This window comes from Pristis pectinata, chromosome 5 (assembly GCF_009764475.1).
Source record: "Pristis pectinata isolate sPriPec2 chromosome 5, sPriPec2.1.pri, whole genome shotgun sequence".
Lineage (NCBI taxonomy): Eukaryota > Metazoa > Chordata > Chondrichthyes > Rhinopristiformes > Pristidae > Pristis > Pristis pectinata.
In genome coordinates, this window is record NC_067409.1 from 37,497,000 (window position 1) to 37,518,469 (window position 21,470).

Consider the following 21,470-nt stretch of genomic DNA (forward strand, 5'->3'; position numbering starts at 1 on the left):
CTTCCCCACCCCCCTCCCAAAAGTGTCTTGCCATTTTGTCAAATTTGCCTCATCTTACATTCTGAAATATTGGCTTAATTCCACTTCTAAACTAGGTCATCATAGTATACAAGAATGATTCAGGATAGCATTGAGAAGTTTTCTTTGAGATTTCACTGGATGCCTGCATACTGACGCAACTAAAATTATATAGCAAAGATACAAATGGTGCATAATTCTATAAGTACTAATATTTTGCTTTACCCATTTTACCCATCACCTTAACCATGAGGTGGCATCCAGAGATCAGGAAAGATGCAACAGCTAGACACGAGTATTTATAACATTCAGAATGCATACTCTAATATTAAACAGTATGAACAGCATATATACCTCAAGTTGGCACCACACACATAAACACATAGTAGAAAACTCAAAGCATTGAATCGTTAAGCAAAATTTAACCCCATACAAAGACAAAATATTACCTCCAATATCATAACAATAGTTGGGAATACCATGGAGTAAGAGTTGTACAGAATAGAAACTGGCCTTTCAGCCCACTATGTCTATGCTGACCATCATGCCAATCCCATTTAATTCCATATCTCTCTGTACCCTGCTCATTCAAACCCCTGTTCAGACACCTCTTAAATGTTGCTGCCTCCACCACCTCCTTTGGCAGCTCTTTCCAGATATCAGCTACTCCCTGTTAAAAAAAAAATTACCCTTCAATCCCCTTTAGATTTTCTGCTTCTCACCTTAAACCTATGCCCTCTATAGGGTTCAACATCCCTACCATGGGAAACAGACCTGAGCTATCTATGCCTCTCATGATTTTATGCAGCTCCAATGCATCGCCTCTCAATTTGCTTTGCTCCAGGGAGAACAGACCTATATTATCCAATCTCTCCTGGTAACTCACGCCCTGCAATCCAGGCTACATCCTCATGAATCTTTTCTGCACCCTCTTGAGCTTAATTACATCCTTCCTATATTGTGGTGACCAAAACTGCACATAATATTCTAGTGCAGCCTAACCAATGCTTTGCACAACCGTAACATGACATGAACTCTCATACTCAATGCCTTGGTTGATGAAGGCAAGCATGCCATATGCCTTTCTCATCACCCCATCATCCTGTGTTCTTTTTTTTGGGAACTATGTACTGGTACCCCAAGGAATCTCTGGTCAACAATCCTAGACTCCCCAGGAGCCTGACATTCACTGTGTATGTCCTGCCCTGGTTTAACTGCCCAAAATGCATCACTTTGCACTTATCTGAGAAATTCCATCTGCCATTCCCTTGCCCATTTTCCCAGTTGACCTATATCCTGTTCTAACCTTAGACAATCTTTTTCAATGCGCACCATAACATCAACTTTAGTGTCAACTGCAAACTTACTTTTCATATCCAAAGTCAAACACTGAATACACATAACAAATTTTGTTTTTCTTTGAAGTGAAAGAAGCCCAACTCATTGAATTAAACTATTCAGAGAGGTGAACAGGGTAGATGTTGAGAAGCTATTTCTTCCAGCTGGACAGTTTACATCCAAAGGGATAGTTTCAGGATAAGATGCCATTTAGGACTGATGAGAAATTTCTTCAATTAACTGAATTTTTGGAATTTTTCACTTAAGGGTTATAAATGTTCAGTCATTGAGAATATTCGTGCTCAAAACTAATAATTTTGGATATCACAGCAATCAAATTATCCTGGGATTGGATTCAAACATGGCCAATGTAGAGCATCAGAGAGCACACTGAACAGCAGAGAAATACCCTAATCCTGCTATTCTCATTTTTATTGGAGGCCATCTTAGGAAGAGAAAAAAGACAATCCAAATTTGTTTCTATGAAAGGGATCACCTTAAAATAATTAGGCACAATATCAAATATTTTAAAATAAAGGGTCACACTTCGATAGTCAAAACACAAATCAGTTATTTTTTTGGGACTAACTAAAGGACATTGTTCAACATAACATTTTTAGTCACTTAGACTGGCTAAAACTTCAGTAATAATCTCTGGTGCCATCTAGTGGGCAAATGTTTGTGAGCCACTTTCATGAAGCATTACAGTTCTGGTGCAGATACTTTGACAGTGGTGATGGGGAAGGAGTTATAGGATTTAAACCCAGTGACAATAGAGGATGAGTAATTTCCAAGTCAAGATGCTACCTGACCACCGACTTCTTCCAACAGTTTATTTTTTGTCTCAGGCAATGTCAAGCTTCTTGATTTGTTGTTGGAACTGCACTCATTAAAGTGATGAGTACTGGTACTGATGAGGAACACCACCTCATATTCTGCCTTGGGAGTCTCCAACTTATGGCCTCAACATCGATTTCTCCAGCTTTTGGTAACCCCACCCCTTCTTTTTCTCCCTCCCACCCCCCAGCCCCCCATTGGACTCCTTTGTCTTCCCTTATTCCTGTGGCTCCCTTCCCCCACTTTAATGACCTGCCCATCTCCTCTCCTCCTCCATTCTTTATTCCATAGTCCACTGCCTTCTATTGAATTTCATCTTCAGCCCTTTCCCTCTTCTATCACCTGCCTGTGTGCGCTCCTCCCCCTCCCTTCACCTTCTTATTCTGGCTTCTGCCCTCTTCCTTTCCAGTCTCGATGAAGGGTCTCGGCCCAAAACGTCAACAGTTTATTTCCCTCCATAGATGCTGCCTGACCTGCTTTCCTCCAGCACTTTTTGTGTATTGCTCCAGATTTCAGCATCTGCAGAATTTGTCTCTTTCATGAGTACTGGAAAGGTTTGGCTGTCAGGTGGAGTCACTCAGAGATATACAGCCTCCAAATCTCTTCTTATAGTCATAGTTTATATGGCTGATCTAGTTGAGTTTCTAGCCCAAGTGTCAAGTGTTAATCATAACACTGGCTTACAAAACTTTCCTGCATACTTTTCCCCCAAAACATTTGCACTGAATACTTAGATAGGTAACAACAGTACTTATTGATTTATTCATTTGCAGGGTAAAGATTTAAGACTGTGGGCTACAGAAAAACGCCCAATCCACCTCAACAGAAACTTTAGATGGGCATAAAACTACCTGTAAACTAAGCTAACAGCAACATTCCCCAATTTATAAACTAAGACAGACCTGCAGATCCACCCTATCAATAAAGTAGGTGACCATACTCACTTCATTAAAGCATACCAATTCATATAATTATCAAGAGTCCATAGTCATATACAATTTTTTGAAAAATATTTGCATTAATCCTTTCTATAAAATATCTATATTCTAAAAGGGTGTGATATTTTAATGTTCTATGCTACTTGTTCTCTCTACCATACAAGGTACCTCCTCTCCAGCTTGTGTTCCAGAAAGGAACTAAAGAGCAACACACTCAAGCTGGCATCTCCTTAAAGATTGTGAACCTCAAAAGGGAGTGCTAACCAGATATTTTTGCTGCAATGCATTATACTCATACAATTGTTTTCTTGCACACTCACTTTCTCTTAGATGTTGTTAGTTATCAGATGACCCCCAATCAATCTTCTGCTCCCTAAACCAGAAGCCAATGACACTGATATGAGCAAGCTATACATTCAAGAATTGAAATCTGACCTGTCTAGATGTGCAACATAGTAACTCATTGGATAAATGAAACAATTAGGATAGGGAAATTGATACATTGAATGAGTTTCAAAATAATTTTAGGCTAATATTTAATAAATTAGTTAAAACAAGAACTTCTTTACCAAATCATTACTGCAGTTACTGATCTGCATCCTCACCTCTATTAAAGCTCTAGTCCTTTGTTAAAACATTATTGCCACCTAATTTCAGGTACCAGTCTGGTCCTCACCTTTGCTATCTGACATCAAGGGACTTGCACATAAATAAGGATATCAACTGGCTTAGTCATTCACCACCAGATGTGACAGACCACAGGGGTACCACTGCTTTGATCTGATCCAGAAGCTGCTCACTATTCAATACAATAATCTGGAATGTTATGACCATCCAGCTTCCTTCCTTGATTACAAACAGATTGATGGATTTCAGGACATTGAAGGGAATCGAGGGATACGAGGATAGTGATAGAAAATGGCGTCGAGGTAGAAAATCAAGCCATGATCTTGATGAATGGCAGAGTAGGTTCAAATGGTCAGATAACCTACTTCTGCTATTTCTACAATTCTTAAATCTCTCTGCTGTCTCTTCACTCTCACCTACAAGACTAAGCAGCTCATTACCTTCTTACACCAAGATTGTGACGAGTTGGCCAATGCCTCTTGCGCTTCTCTTCTTTCACCCATACAAGGCCAGATTTCTTTTAGGGTTTGAGTTCCTTTCTTCCCTCATGCCCGCTCAGTCATGAGACTTATTTCATGATTCCTTGATCCCATTTCCAATCTTCTGATAACCTAGCTTTCTATCTGGCTTAGTCATAGCATGCACCTTAGGTCCTAGAATATACAATCGTTATGGCATAGGAAGCTATTTGACTCATTGAGTTTATGCCAGCATTCTTCAGAGCAATTTATTCAGTCCTATTTCTCTGCAGTTTTTAAAATTAAGGAAAAGTACTGTCCAATTCCTTTGTAAGCACCATCTCATTGTTTCTACTGCCCTTGCATGTGGTGAATTCCAGGTCATTGCTACTCTTTACATAGGAACTTATTCTTCAATAGGGAATAGCCTCTATTATCCCTGTTTAAATCTGTCACGAAGATGTATCAGATTTGAACTCGGGTGCAATCAGCTCTTTCAAAATAATAAGCACTAACATGTTCCATGAGACCTATCAGTCCAGCTCCAACATTGAATGTGTCTTGGCTTCTCAAATATGGTCATATTGCTCTAGGAACTCTTTTCTGTAACACTCTAATCAGGTTCCCACCTCAACCTGTCATAAGCCATGTTTATAGTTGAGCATACTGTTCTCCTCCAGTGTCTCTGTACCTGCGCCTGCTAGGAGGGAACACGTTTGCCTAGTTCTATTCTCATTCCTCCCCCCCCCCCCCCCATTGTACCTGGAGAATTACAAGCAACATTATGCCAGGTATTCCATGGTTCCCTCCCAATTCTCAACTATATGCTGCTTTACAACATTATGCAAAAGAAGTCCCTGGTTCCACCACAACCCATTTGCTGCCCACAAGGGGCCAATTGCTTGTCTATTGGAGAAGCAGAGGTTTCCTCCGATTTTTCACTGTTAAGACATAAATCGCCACTCTGGTCCACACCTGGCTCTTTGACGAAAGATTTGGTTATATTTGAAACAAGGAGAGAGACTTTGTTGAGAAAGCTTAAGGAACTAGGAGCAATATTAAAGTTCAAAAACTCAAGTGTAATAATCTTGTGATCATTACTAGAGCCACACACAAATTGGCATCGGGGAGGAACAACTCAGCAAATTAAATGTGTGGCTCAAAGAATGGTGTGGGAGGTCATGGTTTAGATTCAAGGTCCATCCTATCAGATGCTGCACCAGTAGTGGGGAAAGAGTTATTCCACAGGGATGGGCTTCAATTTAACCAAGCCAAGGTCAAATCTTAGGCAAATTAGATAACCAAACCTGTCCGAGCTTTAAACTAATAGTTGAATGATTGTGGAGGGAGCAGGAAAGAAAGTTTTAGGTTAAGAGGATCAAGGGGGTAAAGTTTTAAATTTAAAAGGGACAGTCCAAGACCAAAGTAAAAATTTGGAAACTACCTTTCAACCAATTCTTACATTCTCCGTCACCCTATATGGATCACAGATGTGCCGGTTATACTAGTTCTCACCTTTTATGGACCTCTTCAGTAACCTCAACTGTGGCATCAGAGCTTTCAATAATCTCCCCTCTGGAACCTTGGTATGAACTTCTCCATCTTCCCAACTTTTTCCATCATTTTTAAAGTTTTTTTTAATCCTATCCAATTTCTTAAAGTTTTGTTATCCCATCCCAAACTATTCCTGGTCTCAGCATCTGCTTTACATGCAGTTGTGAGAAACATTTAAAGGCACCACATAAAAAGTTAAGGTGATGTTCACTCATCTGCATTGATTTACGTTGCAATGACATACAATCACTGATCTGGGGAGGGAGTTAAAATGAGAAGTGTTTAAACAAACCATGCAAACTGTATTGGTTCAGTTGCAACCTATTCAACTGTTTCAGGGAGTGCTGCCAATAATGTAAATGATATTGAGAGCTTAAAAATAAAAGTATGGGAAACAGCACACCAGAACATTAAGGCTAAATGTAATTGAATTTTAAAAGATGCTAAGGTAATTATTGAAGAGAATTTTACAAATGCAGACTTACTCATTCCAGAACACTCTCTGTCTCCATCCCATACATTCAGAACTGCATACCCAGTCAGCAATAAATTGATTAGGCTTTGGCTGAGAAGGAAAAATAAAATCAATTCAAGATTCCAAAACTTGTTTTCAACTCTTCACAGATGCTGGATACAGGCAATCCCTGTATCCAGGATTGCCTATATACAGGGATTGCCGAAAACAGGTAATTCAGTAACGGAAGTTCACCCTTATGGAATTCACAAATCACTACCTAAAAAATCTGGGATACATAATAAAAATTTACCCTTACAAAGTTTGTGAAAAATAAAGCAAATAAATAAATACAAAATTAATTTTGTTTCAACTCGCATTTCTTGAGGCACGCGCAGACTATGGAAAATTGCAAATCAGACCGTTTTCTAGGAATGCAACCTCCCCCGCCACCCCTCCCGTGATGCAGGGTTCATCTGCATTTCCAGCATTCCCTTATTTCAGATTGCCAGCAGTTGTATCACCCAAACAATCTCGGGTCTCCACCCTGTTACAGACATTCCTGTGTCATCTCTCAATTTCCCACTTTTCCAATCCTGATGGAAAGTCATCCATTTGAAATCTTAACTTTTTTTCGCTCCAGAGATGCTGCCTAACCTACTAATTCACTCTTACTCCATTAATCAATCTCTCCAGGCTTCCCTAAAGAAAACAGTGAGGTTTTGATCAAAAATTAAGATGTGTACTCAATCACATATCTAGTGCAAGCAAAAACTTAAGAACTTGGACCCAACTATATGACAAATAAGAATTTCGAAAATAGTGTCTGCCATACAAGGTATTTTAACCATGAGCAGAACACATTGTCTAAATTTCTGCCAGCAGCACCAGCCCAAATGCGACTATGGTTAATTTATAGAAAAATACAATAAATAGAAAAAAATTACCTTTGATAATTGTCATGTTCAGAACAAGCGTGAATCTAATAAAATTCCTCATTCGTACAGAAAATACATTCAAAAATTCAAGGTTACATAAAAATAACGAGACAGCCAAAATACCTAACCTAGCACACTATAAACTTTCTAATCATCAGTATAATAACAGAAGTCAATAGTGACAATTACTCAAGAGGCCACTTAGCATTGTTCAATTTGATGATAATTTGAATATTACAGCTTTTCTCCAGCTCAAGTTCTGAATGCTAGAAACTATGCAAAAGCAACTGATTTTGTTACGAAGCTAGCACTTGACCAAGGAACCCAAGAAAAACCTGACAATTTAGGTCAAAGGTAAAATCTTTCAGAGCTGGTCATATACAAATAGAAATAATTCCAGCTGTAAGAGCCAAACGAACTGTCATCCCACTTTAGTGCTGGAGTCCTTTAAGGAAATGATCTCGATAATCATTTTTAATTGTTTCAATATCTGCTGCATCACATAATTGAAACAGAAAATGCTGGATATTCCGACAGCTTTAACAATTACAACGTACAAGGTTAACACTTCCGGGCAAAGTGGACTTGGCTTAAATAAAACCAGGTATTAGAGTCAATCTCTAGCCACATCTCTAAACATTTTTTTTGCATATTATTTAATGCATTGCTACAAAGACTATGCCACAGTAATGCTCCATCATTCACAAAGTCCAAAAGAAGCACAACTTCAAAACTGGAAACTACAAAACCCTGTTTCTTGAGAAATTTACATTACATTATTTCACACATTAAATCTTATAAGAAATATTTATACCTACCTTCCGTGACCATATACAGGATCTATTAAAGGTTCAGCTGCATCTTCAATTTCATTTCTAATGTTTGCAATGCCCTAAACAAAAAATAAAAGTCATCTTAGAAAAGTATACAAGAATTCAAGGATGAAAATAATTTAGAACAGCTTCAGTCAGGAGACAAATAGCTACATCTACAATCATTGTTTAAAATATTTAATAAAAATTTGAAAACAAGAAATCCAGTCAACATTCAGCTTTTATGGCAACTTAGACATTAATTTGCCAAATAATTGATTTCAATTGACAACTGCAAAGGTTATGATAAGGAACAATAAGGTATTATAGTGAACTAACCTTTGTTAAAATGACAGAATAAAGAAAAAGCAGGACTCCAAACCGATTCTTCCAGGTTGAATACTGATTTAAAACTGCCTCCTTCAGTTCTGTCACATTTGCAAATGTACGCTTTCTGAAAAATTGATTGAATTGAAAAATCTTAATAATATGCTATCTTTCATAATGTCATCTATACATGATTCAAATTAAAATAGGGTTATTGGAGGTAATAAGAATCTATCACACAATGATACTATTTCCGGAACTTTTTTATACAACGTGACTTGCACAAATCATTCACTAACCTTGGCTTTAAATCTTTTATTAACCTTGGCCTTAAAATCTTTAAAGTCTTAAATCATTGAAGACTAGGGGGTAGGGAGAAAGAACATAGCTTAATGTGTAATAGTAAAGTCAGACTAACCTTGTATAATACTACATCTTAATAAATGGTTGCAATGAAGTATCAATTAATTTAACTTGTGTATGGTGAAATAAACTGAAAACTATGTTCTTATCAATTTGGGAAAGATTCCAAAAAAGATTTGCAATCAATGTTGGTTATATGAAAAACAAACATTTCTTGTGATTACAATGAAGCTGCCATATGATGATCAGGCTGCTAAAACATCGCCCTCTGCATTGTGCTGAATGGAGTTTCAAAACATTACGATTGCATCAACTCTGCAAAATACATCTTCTATCTCATTAGAGTATTGGGAGAACAAGACATTAACACAAAACCTTTGCTACATCAAACTTATGATTTAAAAAAGCAAAAGACTAGCCCAAGTAATAAAAAGCATCTCAATGATGAGATAGTGATGCACCTGATATTGAACATTATAAAGTTAATGAGTATAGTATTAATTGGCTTGAGAGACATGCATTTCGAGCTTTTGTCATATTCTATTTGCATTAGTACTTGCACTTGTAAAGAAAGCCAGTGACTTAAAAGGTCAGGATATTAGAGAAAGTAAATTTATCATTTATTGCTTACATACCAATACAGCCTTTAGTTAAAAAGTTGCAATGAAATGCAAGAATGCCTAATACTTCTGTACATTGGCTTGCAAATTGCCAAGTCTCCAAACTACTGTCATCTGGCTTAGCTGATTTCATAGGATCTTTTAACATTAAACCTTGCTACATCACATTCTATAAAATAGAAAAGCTTGAAATTCAGTCTTATTCTGGGTAAGGATTCCATTAAGTAGTTATGGGAAAATGGCTCATTCTGATAACAACAACAGTATTTTGAAAGTATACAGATCTATATTTTTCATAAATGCAGTGCCTTGCTAAAAACATGTTTCAGTAATGTGTTTCAGCATTTTAAAATCTTACATAAGTGTTACCTTTATTCGTATGACCAAAATGTAGAAAGACAAGATTATACTACCATTAAACTGTGGAGCTCCACTAACAAACAAAACTAAAAGCAGAATCACAGCCCAAGTCAATTTTCAAGCTGCCACAAATAGAAAAATCTGACCAAACAATTCTCATCCTTTTCCTCACTCTTTATTAATCTACAATCAGCAATGGATCAAAAGATTTGGTAGCACCTCAAATATTTAAAATATCCAAGACTGAATAAAGACAGCTATAAAACTATTCCCCCTAACCCCGACCCCAATTTTCTCTACCCTGAACAGCTGTTGTTCTTTCAACCTTCATCAGTATTGTACACAAATATAGTTGCTCTTAAAAATATAGCTTCCAACATGCTCAGTTATTTGGATCTCATTTTTGGTCATTCAAATTTTAATGTGATATTCTGAACCAGAGATAAAGATAATTTAATTTCAGCAAGCTTCATAATATTTTATGATTGAACATAATTCTAAATGAAACTCAACATAATTTTACATGTATATAGATACGTTAAGTTTTTTCAACTTTAAGCCTTTTCTCTGTCATTTTGCCAGACAGAAATTAAAAAGATTAAACAAATTTCAATTTTCAAATTCACTTCACATTGAAGTATTAGTGGTTCAACTTGTTAGCCCAAAGACCATTTTTGCTGTTACACATAGGTGAGATTTGAATAATATGCATCAATTAGCTAATCTCAATCTGAACTGTAGCAGTGCTACAAATTAGTTTAGGTTCTTAGTCTGGCAATAATTCTTAATGCATTGTGCAACGATTCCCAGTTGTAAGTTTGTGTATTTTGACATTGATGCATCATGTCAACATTTAATATGCATCATAAAATCCATTTGTGCAATACATCAGGGTGTCACCTCTTGCTTGTGAAATTGTACTCCATCAGTGAGCCAGCATCTTCAGGAAAGAAAGAGGATGTTGAAGAAAGAATGAAGGAAAAAAAAAATCAATTGGTACATAACATTACAATAAAAAGAACAGTATCCGTGCCCACTTAAGTCTCCTAGTAGCAGTGAATTACTTACTGAATCAGTGTATGAAATCGCTCAGAGCCAAGCTCCTCTGCAGCCAAGGCAGCTATACACAAAACCAGACACTTTTCAGCACCACAGACAGCAATAAAACAAACAAGATTATACATTGCAAAGCTGTCAAAGCATTCAGTGTTAAGGTTAATTGAAGTAAATGGTGTGCAGTTCTTTAAGCTATTTTTAAACTGTTATGTATTAAGATTATTAACTGATAAACAACTTTAGAGCTATCCTTGCACTTTTAAATCATGACAACTATAACTTCAATCACACTAATGTTCTAATATAAACAGCTAAAACATTACAATATTTAGTAAGCAAAAGTATTCAACTCTCATTAAAACTCCAAACTCATTAGCATAAATATATTAATGGAAATAAATGATCATTGTGCAGCTTGTAACTCTCCGATCTTGGATGAAAAATATTAGATGTTACTTATCCACATTAAAGAAACATGCCTCTACTCAAGTTTTACAGGACACTTCTGTGTAAATGGAGTAAAATTCTAATCAAGTTGTCAGTAAAATAACAAGTTAATTCCTCATTACATCCACCAATCAAATCTTCCATTTTAATTTCCAGGCCCAAAACAAGGTTCCCTTTTCTTTTGGAAACCACAGTACCAAATGACATTGCTAACAAGTGGATCCAACGCTGTTAGATTTTCATCAATATGGATCCTATTCCAAATTAGGAAATAGCTAATCAGAATATACATGCTGTACTCCAGGTGTGGAAAAGCAAGAAAGGCAGACTGCTTAATGACAGGTACAGTGAAAAGTTCAATGAGCCAGGTTAGCCCTGCACCCTTGGAGCAGTGCATGCGCCAAAGTCTGATGCATGTTTTCTCAGAGGGTACATCATAATTTATCATGGAAAGATGGCCTTAATTAAGATTTACAGTATTTTTACGATTAAGCTAAATCAATTTGAAAGTCTTTGCTAATGTTAGACAGGATGAATATTTAAAAGTACAATCTAGAATTTGTTGGGTGTAATGCTGGCTAGATAAGAAACAAATTGGAAACCAAATTCCAAAAAAATTTTGCCATTTGAGTCCAGATATTAAGAAATTGGCTTGAGATATTAGCATATGGATTGTTTTGTCCAAGCATGATGATCTCTAATTGTGTTAAACTCAACTGTGATACTACATTGAGCTGCATTTAATGTTAAATTTTAAATCAGGTTTCATTTCTTTCGCTCTCCACTGATCTCACCCATTTCACAAATTGCAAGCCTAAATAGCAGTCAGCAATAGTTCAATTTTGCTACCAGGAGACAACAGCAATTCACCATAGGGTGAAATTAGACTCCGAAAGGAATATATTCCACCATTTTTTCTTTTAATTTCTTCCAATTGCTCATATGCTCCACATTGCAAAGTAGATTTTCATTTCTTTAGATCCACAGATTTCCAATACTTCAATTATTGGCATCAGCTTTGGTCTGAATTTTCCCAGCATCTTTTCGAGACTGTTAACAACGAAACACTAAGTGCCAAAAAGATCAAGATTAGGGAGAAGAGTGTTCCTCCACTTTCTTTTAATATAACAGAAACAAGGCTGTCTAGATTCTTTACCTAAAGGAACCAATTCAACTCAATAAACTTTTCCTTTCTCCTCCAATGTTTACTTCCCTTCTTATTCAACAATTACTATAGCACATAGGAAAATGAGTAGTAGAGCACTTGGCCATTTGAACCCGTTTCATCATTCTCAGTCTGGACTGTAGTGGTGCTACAAATAGGTGCTCTTAGTCTGGAAATAATTCTTCTTGCACTGCGGAGTGATTCCCAATTATAAGTTCGTGTATATTGACATCCATGTATCATGCCAACAACATTTAATATGGAACATAAATAATTGTGCAATATTTCAGGCTCACCTCTTGCTTTTAAAATTGCACTCCATCAGGGAGCCAGCATCTGATCACCTAAATTTGGTAGCGTTCTCGCTTCCTCTCCGTATCCATTAAACCCCAATATTCAAATCCTTGAATACATCTAATGATGTGGCTTCAACTGCTTTGTGATAGAGAACTTCAGAGGTTCATTCCTGGCTGAAAGGCATTTGTCCTCATCTTAGTCAGAAGTGATTTAACTCTCATCCTTGGACCATGACCCTTGGTCCTAAACTCTCCTACCATCTGGTACATCCTTTCTGAATCTATTCTGTCTAGCTCTGTTAAGTATTTTTTAAGCTCTCCATGACACGCCCCTCATTCTTCCAAACTCTCGTGAATACAAGCCTAATTGACAATCCCTTTTCATCCATCAACCCAGCCATCCCAGGAATCAGTTTGCTGAACCTTCGCTGCACTCCTTCCACAGCAAAAATCCCTCTTCTGAAATAAGACTAAAACTGCACACAAGATATCCCTGCTCCTGTACTCAAATCCTCTTGCTATGAAGGCCAAGATACAACTTGCCGTCTGAATCACCTGCTGCACTTTCAGCAAATTGTGCACAAGAACACCCAGGTCTCATTGCACCTTCTGCCTTCCTGACCTGCTGCCCATCAGATAATCTGCCTTCCTTCTTTTTTGCCATCAAGGTGGATAATCTCATTTATCCACATTATAATCGCATCTGCCATGTATTTGTTGATTCTCTCAACTTGTTCAAATCGCACAGGAGCTTCTTTTCATTCCCCTCATAGTTCACATTCCCACCTAGCATTGTATCATCAGCAACTTGGAGATATTACGCTTAATTCCCATATATTACATTGAATTGTAATGAGTTCTTGGGTGGAAGGGTGCAGAGAAAACTCAAATATACAAATTACCTCGTGTTGACCACTTAGAGGCTTTTTGTAGTAACTCTATGGCAATTCAGCAATACCTATTCACTCATGGAAAACAAAGCACCCATGGCCAATTCAGTTTCTTCCCCTTCCCCTCTCCCCCTCACACACACCAATGCCCTCAATTTTAACAACCAAGAGCATCCATCTTTACATTCTTTGCTTTGGCTACAGTTACCAATTCTGCACAACTGTTGGCCCACCAGTGCTTGGGTTGACATAAGTACCTAAACCTAAAGAAAATTAAAAAAAAAATTCTTGACGGTTAAAATGTAATTGACTCTTAATTGCATCCTGAGCTCAAGCAACATCCATATCCCCTGAACAAGTAAATAAAAAATCCAAATTAGCAAAAGCCAGGAATTTTAGTTGTGATCCAGGAATGCGTATAACAAATGACAGCAATATTCTACCCAAACAATTGAGCTTTAACTCCCACTTTACAGAATCCTTACTATATGAGACTCAAAGACTTTGAATAGCTGACTCCTGCATTAAAATTTAAATAAATTTTAAATCAGGTTTTCTTCTCCTCCTTAGGCAGTCCCTTGGGATCAAGAATGATGCTTCCACTCTGGATTTATGGAGTCTGAGTTGGCTAATGAGGCCACTGTGGGAGCCACAGCTTAATCCATGTGACCACGTGGTAGCTGATGTTATGAACAGATGAGTGGCTTGTGAGAGTATGCACTCCTTACACCATTTACTCAGTGCTTCTGAGAGCTCCTGATGGTTGGCCTGAGAGGTTATCAATACCATCTGTAAATCATTTTCTCCGTATGATAATCTATTCTTGTGGTTTGGGAGGTGGAGGTGTCTGTTTCAGAAATTTGGTATCAGGCACACAAATGACATTGTTTGTCCAGCAGAGCTGACAATAACTAGGGCCACAAAACTGGAAGAGAAAAATGCATGGTTTTCTTCAACAGAAAACCTTTGCACCTCCTGATGGATGGCATTAATGAAACAGCCCCATTTTGGAAAATGTGGACCACTTCTCACTTCTTGGGAGCCACCTCTTGGCAGAGGCAGATACTGATGATGAAATTCATCACTATCTTCCACAGGACAGTACAGCCCAGCCATCAGTTGAGGAAAAGGACATTGGAGGATGAAAATCTCTGACGACGCGAATCTCAGTCCACCAGGCAGCAGAATCCCTGTTCTCCTATATGCTTTTGAGATCTGGAACACCTGCAGCAGGAACCTCAAGGCACTGGAAAAAGTTAATCAGGGTAAGTCAACATGGCTTTTGAGAAGGAAATCATGTTTGACCAATTTATTGGAGCTCTTTAAATATGTGCTGTAGAGCGAGGGGAACTGGCAAATGCACAATACTTAGTGCATCACAGGAACAGGCCACTCAGCCCCTCATGTCCGGAGCAACCATGATGCCAATCTACACTAATCTTATTTACCCGCACATTTCCTTTATTTCCTGCTTGTTCATGTGTCTGAATAAATGCCTATTAAACATTGTTACTGTATTTGCTTCTACCACTTTCTCTGACAGCGCATTCCAGGCATCAATCACTGTGTAAAAAAAAAACTTGCATTGTACATGTCCTTCAATCTTTCCCCTTCTCTAAAACTATACTTTTTTGTATCTGACATTTCCACTCTGGGAAAAAGACTATCTACTTTACAAATGCCCCTCAACCTCTGATGATCCAGCAAAAATGGTCCAAGTTTGTCCAACCTCTCCTTGTAGCTAATACACTCCAATCCAGGCAACATCCTGGTGAACCTCTTATGTACCCTCTCCAAAGCTTCCACATCCTTCCTGTAATGCAGCAACCAGAATACTCAACACAATACTCCAAATGCAGCCTAACCGAAGATGTATACAGCTGCAATATAACTTCCAGAGTTTTATACTCAGTGCCATGACCAGCAAAGACAAGCATCCCATATGCCTTCTTTACCACTTCACAGAAGGCATTTCATAAGATGCAGGTGGCTTCAAAAGCTTGTGGTATGGAAGGTCACATATAGAATGGATGGGAGTTTGGCTGGGTAACAAATCAGAGGAAGCATATATGGTGTGTCACAGGGGTGAGTGCTGGGTCATTAACGTTGTATGATAAATATGGGAAATATGAAATTGTCCATTTTGGCAAGATAAATTAAAACAAAAACAGCACATTATCTAAATGGTGAGATTACAGAGCTCTAGGGACCTGGGTGCCCGGGTACATGATTTGGAAAAGGGTAGTATGCAGGTCGAGCAATTAAAGAATGTGATAGTATATTGCAAGGGGACCGAATACAAAAGCAAGGAGATTATACCTCAGTTATACTGAGCACTAGTGAGACATTATCTGGAGTATAATATCCAGTATTGGTCCTATTATTTATGGAAAAAAAATTGATAAGCATTCAGATGCTTACTGAACTGATACCTGGAACAGGCAGGTTATCTTTTGAGGCAAGGCCAGGTTTGACCTGCTGGAATTCAGAAGAGTGAGAGGTAATGACTGAAATATACAAGATCCTGAGGGATCTTGAAAGGGTGAATGTGGAGAGGATATTTCCTCTTGCAGCAAAAGCTAGAACTAGGGGTCATTGTTCAAGAATAGAAGTTCACCCAAACATGAGGCAAAGTTTTTAAGAGGGTTGAGTGTTTGGAACTCTTCCTCAAATGCTGGTGGAAGCAGAGTCTTTGAATTTTTATTTTAAAGAGTTAGACAAATTCTTGATAACCAAGATGAGGGAGATGGCAGGGATGGGCGAAAGGAAGGGGAAGGAACAGTGAAGAATCAATGGGGATAGGCAGGAATATGTTTACAATCAGATCAGCCATGATCTTCTTGAATAGCTGAACAGGCTCAAGGGGCCTATGCTGCTCCTAATTTGTATGTAAATGAATTAGGTTAAAATTAAAAAGAGAAAATTCACAACAAACTTATCAGCACCTGAAGATTAAACCATTTTAGATGGCCCAAATTTTATGGTTGAAGTGACAGTGAAACTGTTAGCATTCACTGCCCTCACACAATGAAGTGACATTAACTTGTGCTTGTCTCTGCAGATGTGCAAAGATAAATGGGGAAACCCATAGATTGTTGACATTGACAGCCTGCGCCTTGCCTTCACAGATGGAATCAATCAGGAGTCAATGAGAACCACGATGTTCAAACAATTCTTGCTCTTAGGCTTTACCACAGGAAGTGAAAATAAACTCTTAATATATGCAAAGTCATACTGCAACTTCTCTGGGTCTGGAAGAAAATGTGGAATCCAATGGCCACAATAATTATTTCAAAATTCAATTATTTAAAACATTAAAATCTGAGATTTCTTAACAAAATACTGAAGTGTTGACCAATGATATTTAAAATTAGCTTTGGTCTGTTATTAATTTTTCACTGTAATTTGCTGTTCAGCCTACTTGATGACATCATTGTTGGACACCAAAGATCCTTTCTGATTCTGAAAGGAGATCAGGAAAGGAACAATCTCCACTACAGACACAAAATTAGTGTTGACATCTTTGGTCCACAACATTTAACATTGTCATTTAGCTGTTGATTGCAAAATCCAAGCATTTCTTTTTCTCCCTCAATCCCTGTGGGATTGTCACCTGCATATTTCTGCAATTTCTTACTTTCAAGTTGTTTCCTGTCACAATGCATTTGAGAAGACAAGGCACTTACTGCATTGCAGCAGTTACACCAGGTGTTTTTAGTCATAGCCTAAGTGCAACAACTAGGATCATTATCTAACAAAGCAAATAAACAAGAATAAAACTACAAAAACCTTTTAAGAATGATACATCATTTCACAAGTGACCTACTAAATTGATGAAGTCTGTGCACTGCACTGGCAAGAGGCCACCCACAAATAACATCTGTTTTACAAATACTTGTCCAAGAAACACTACAGCAAAACTTTATTACATGTGACAGAACAGCACTCATGTTCACACTATCCTGAAAAAGGAGGGCAGGAGCTCATGATTGCTGTTACACATGACATGGATGCTTGAATTTCACCCTTGTAGAAAGTGCCCAATTTTGTACATTCATGATGTGATTGACATATTGAATCATGTACAGAACTTAAGTCTGCATTCAACAATGATTACAAAGTAATATTTTCCATTATTTACCTCAAGCCATTATATTTTCCTAACATTATAAAAACAAAGAACAATTTCCTGACCTCCTCAACTCATCCAATGTATATAACAACTTAGATTACAAAGTTTGAAGTAACATTATTTATCCAAAATCTGGGCCAAAGTTATTTCTATTAAATATCTGTATTTCAAAATTCAAATGGTTATATTCTGCATTAAATCAAAGCTAATGAATGGTCTTAGTTTTAATTTATAAATTTTGAACAGACATGCAGACTGCACAAATTAGGCAAGCAAAAAGCAAAATTGTTTCTTCAAAAAATGGAAATATTCACCATCATATATAATTATTTATCCAAAAAGGTGGTTTCTTACAGAGCTGTTCCTCTTCAGTCCCTTGACTGGACTCTGGCTGATTTTCAGAAATACTGGCATGTTCTTCTGATGGTTTTCCTCTTGCCCACATTACCAAACAGAAAGGGCTGGAGTTGTTTAATCTAGCAGTTTCTAGAATCTCACTCAGGGTGAGGCAGAAAAGATGCTTAAGCTCTTCTTCTGAAATTGACAGAAATTTAAAACCTGCATTTGTAACTAACATAATCAGATAAACATTGATGAAAAGGATAATTATGCACTGACAGATTGAACATTTGTTGAAAACTTTTTGATAGGCTGGAACAAAGAGCAATGATACAGAGCACCAGCCTTGACTCAGTAATACCGCCCTTGCCTCTGTCAGAAGGTTCACACCAAACATTACTCTTGTACAGAATGATATCAGGAAAGAATGATTATTTCTATCTAGTTTTCACCATGAATACAAGATAAATGGACAAACTATTCTTTGACATTTATTGTTGGTTGAAGAATAAATTAGTCAAAGAATAGGAAAGACTATCTTGTTTTAATGAATAATGGGATCTTTTAAAATTACATCCCAATTTCCACCATTTACAAGGCATCAATTTGCCTGGATGAGTGCATTGGCAGCAACACTCAAGAAGCTTGGCACTTTCCAGCACAAAGCAGCTGCATCACTGAGGTGCTTAAACGTTCATTTCCTACACCAGCTGTAGTGTGTACCAGCTACAAAGTTAACCATCCAGGTTACTCTGACATCAAGAAAGGACAGACACATGGGAACACCACCACCTACAGGTTACCCTCCATGTTGCAAACCATTTCATCATCACTGGGTCTAAACTCTTCAACAGCACTTTGGGAGTATCTTCACCAGAAGGAATGCTGTGACAGAAGAGGTGGGCAATAAATGCTACACTTGCCAGATACCCCAAAACCCAAAAAGATGACTAAACACAGAAACAATGTGGGAGTTGTCACTTTCAGAGCAAACAGAGAAAAACTGTAAACTTTTATCTCTAAAGAGGCATCAGAACTAGTTGTCTTTTTATAACAAAGTCAGTTTTATGATAACAGTTACCAGTTTATTTCCAGTTCCTTTTACTATTTTTGAATTCTCAAATTTCAATAATATAACTTTTATACCTCAGTCCATGCTTCTGATTTTTAATCCACTATTTGCTTTAAAATCATCTCATGCATGATCTGAAAATTAACCAGTGTGAGCATGTCCACACAAAACTCACCTCACAGGAAAACATTACAAAATAATCTCTACATTTGAATACTACAGGCTTTGGACAAATTGATGGGTTAAGACATCGTACCTGTACAATTTCGCCAATTTGGTTTTTCAGAATGAAATAGAAAATTCTTTAAAAGATAAGCCTGAAAACAAAAACAAAACAAAAATGAAAGACAAAGCTAAATTCATGAAGTGAATGTAATATGTGCCAGAGCAAAATGAGCCTGTGTGAAATCACATTATAAATTAATCAGCAAAATTAGTGATTTACCTTTTCCCCATTTTTGCAGTTTTGCTTATATCAAACTGCCAAAGTCAGAAAAGTGTATCCAATAGACCACTGCCTTCGAGTACATGCAGTTCTATTTTTACCAAATTTAACAATGTGAAATTTCCATTAACCTTATTGACCTGAAACTTTAAATCATTTATTTCCTCTCCAGATCCATAATTTAAGCATGTTCAGCAATACCTGTATTTAAAACTTAAGTTAATGGCCACTAAGCAGCCAAATAAACACCAAGAAATTCACACAAACAATTATTTATTTTAAACTGCAGATTTCAAGTCTTATTTGCTGTCAGATTATATTTAATGCTCTGTTAACTTCAACAAACCACTCAATTTTAGCTACTCTAATGATCAGCCTGACTAAGTGATTCCATTGAGAACATTTTTACGTTTAGAAATGACACAAATTTTGTGTAACTGCATATCTGGTAAACTTTCAAAGCATATTTCTCCCTTTGTTTTTACAATGCAGTTACAAAATAGCTGTGTTCTATTTGAAAATACAAAAAAATGGAGTACGTGATATGTTTGTGGATTTAAAAAGACTACATAAATTAATTCCTAACAGATGAAACTGCAAAACTATCCTCCCTGCTACCCACTCCATTTACTAGGGACTTTGAAGCAAATAAACCCACTTTCATAGTTATCATTTAGAGATTCAGGTTTTAGAATTATTTAGTGTTATTTTCCCATGTGGTTTCCAAAAGAAAAATAACGGAGGCATGGGTTATGATATTAGAAAACAGAACATAGAACAATACAGCACAGAATAGGCCCTTCAGCCCACACTGTTTGTGCTGGACAAGATGCCAAGCTAATCTTATCTGCCCTAACATGGTCTGTATCACTCCATTTCCTCTCTGCTCATGAGCCTGCTAACATGATTAAATGTTGCTATCGTAGCTACTTCCACTGGCAGTGCATTCCAAGCACCTACCACTTTGTGTAAAAAAAATTGCCTCAAATCTGTTAAACTTCCCTCCTCTCAACTTAAAGCATTGCTCTTTTGTATTTGATATTTCCATCCTGTGAAAAAGACTTACTATTTGTCCTCTCATAACTTTATACACTTTATCAGGTCGCCCCTCAGCCTCTGATGCTCCAGAGAAAACAATCCAAGTTTGTCTAACCTCTCCTTATAGCCAATACTCTCCAATCCAGGCAACATCCTCTTCTGCACTCTCTCCAAAGCCTCCACATCCTTCCTATAGTGTGGTGACCAGAACAGCATACAATAATTCAAATGTGGCCTAACTATAGTTTTACGTAACTTCCCAACTTTTATACTCTGTGCCTAGACTGATGAAGGCAAGAATGCTGTAACACCTTCTTTACCGCCCTATCTACTTGTGTTGCCACTTTCAGGGAGCCATGGACTTTCATGGAACATTTAACAGTGTTGTATATCTGAATGAATTTACAGATAAAAATTAATGCGTCGTTCCATTAATCAGACCATAATGCCCCCAAAAATCAATTAAAAATGTTTATTAAAAATTAAATTGAGAGTCAGAGGAAGCTAACTACAAAGAAGTCCTTGAAGGAAACACCTGCAATGACTTATGAAAAGGCTCATTAGATATGTACTTATTTATATATTTGACTTCCAAATAAAATCACATAACACTTAACAGATCTACAAACTGCTAATCAATGCATTATACCTGAACAGGTGCAATCACTGCACAGGGTCCACCTTCAAACTGTTCCAAGGCTGTTGCTTCTGACTGACTTAAAACAAACCCTACAAAGGAAATTTTAAAAGTGATTAGAAAGACTTGCAATGAAATGAACAGTCCAGAGAAGCTGAACTGTCAGAATCATATAGGATTTACAACAAGGCTATTCAGCCCATCATGTCCATGGAGAGCAATAAAAAGTTGCCCAGCCTAATCTTATCTCCCAGCACACTGACCCATTCCCCATAGGTCACAGTTCATCAAGTACTTTAAATATAATAA

At 37.3% G+C, this 21,470-nt stretch overlaps 1 protein-coding gene across 1 annotated transcript in view; it reads right to left on the minus strand.

The window, feature by feature from the left end:
• The window catches only part of mindy3 (MINDY lysine 48 deubiquitinase 3), a 105,347-nt gene that overhangs the window by 81,988 nt on the left and 1,889 nt on the right, over positions 1-21,470 (minus strand). The window contains exons 2-8 of the mRNA XM_052016617.1: positions 21,174-21,253; positions 19,298-19,358; positions 17,985-18,164; positions 10,713-10,764; positions 8,314-8,428; positions 7,981-8,054; positions 6,256-6,335 (exon numbers count right to left, since the gene is read on the minus strand). Of these exons, the coding sequence (XP_051872577.1) occupies positions 6,256-6,335; positions 7,981-8,054; positions 8,314-8,428; positions 10,713-10,764; positions 17,985-18,164; positions 19,298-19,358; positions 21,174-21,253 (642 nt within the window). The remainder of the gene's footprint in view (positions 1-6,255; positions 6,336-7,980; positions 8,055-8,313; positions 8,429-10,712; positions 10,765-17,984; positions 18,165-19,297; positions 19,359-21,173; positions 21,254-21,470) is intronic.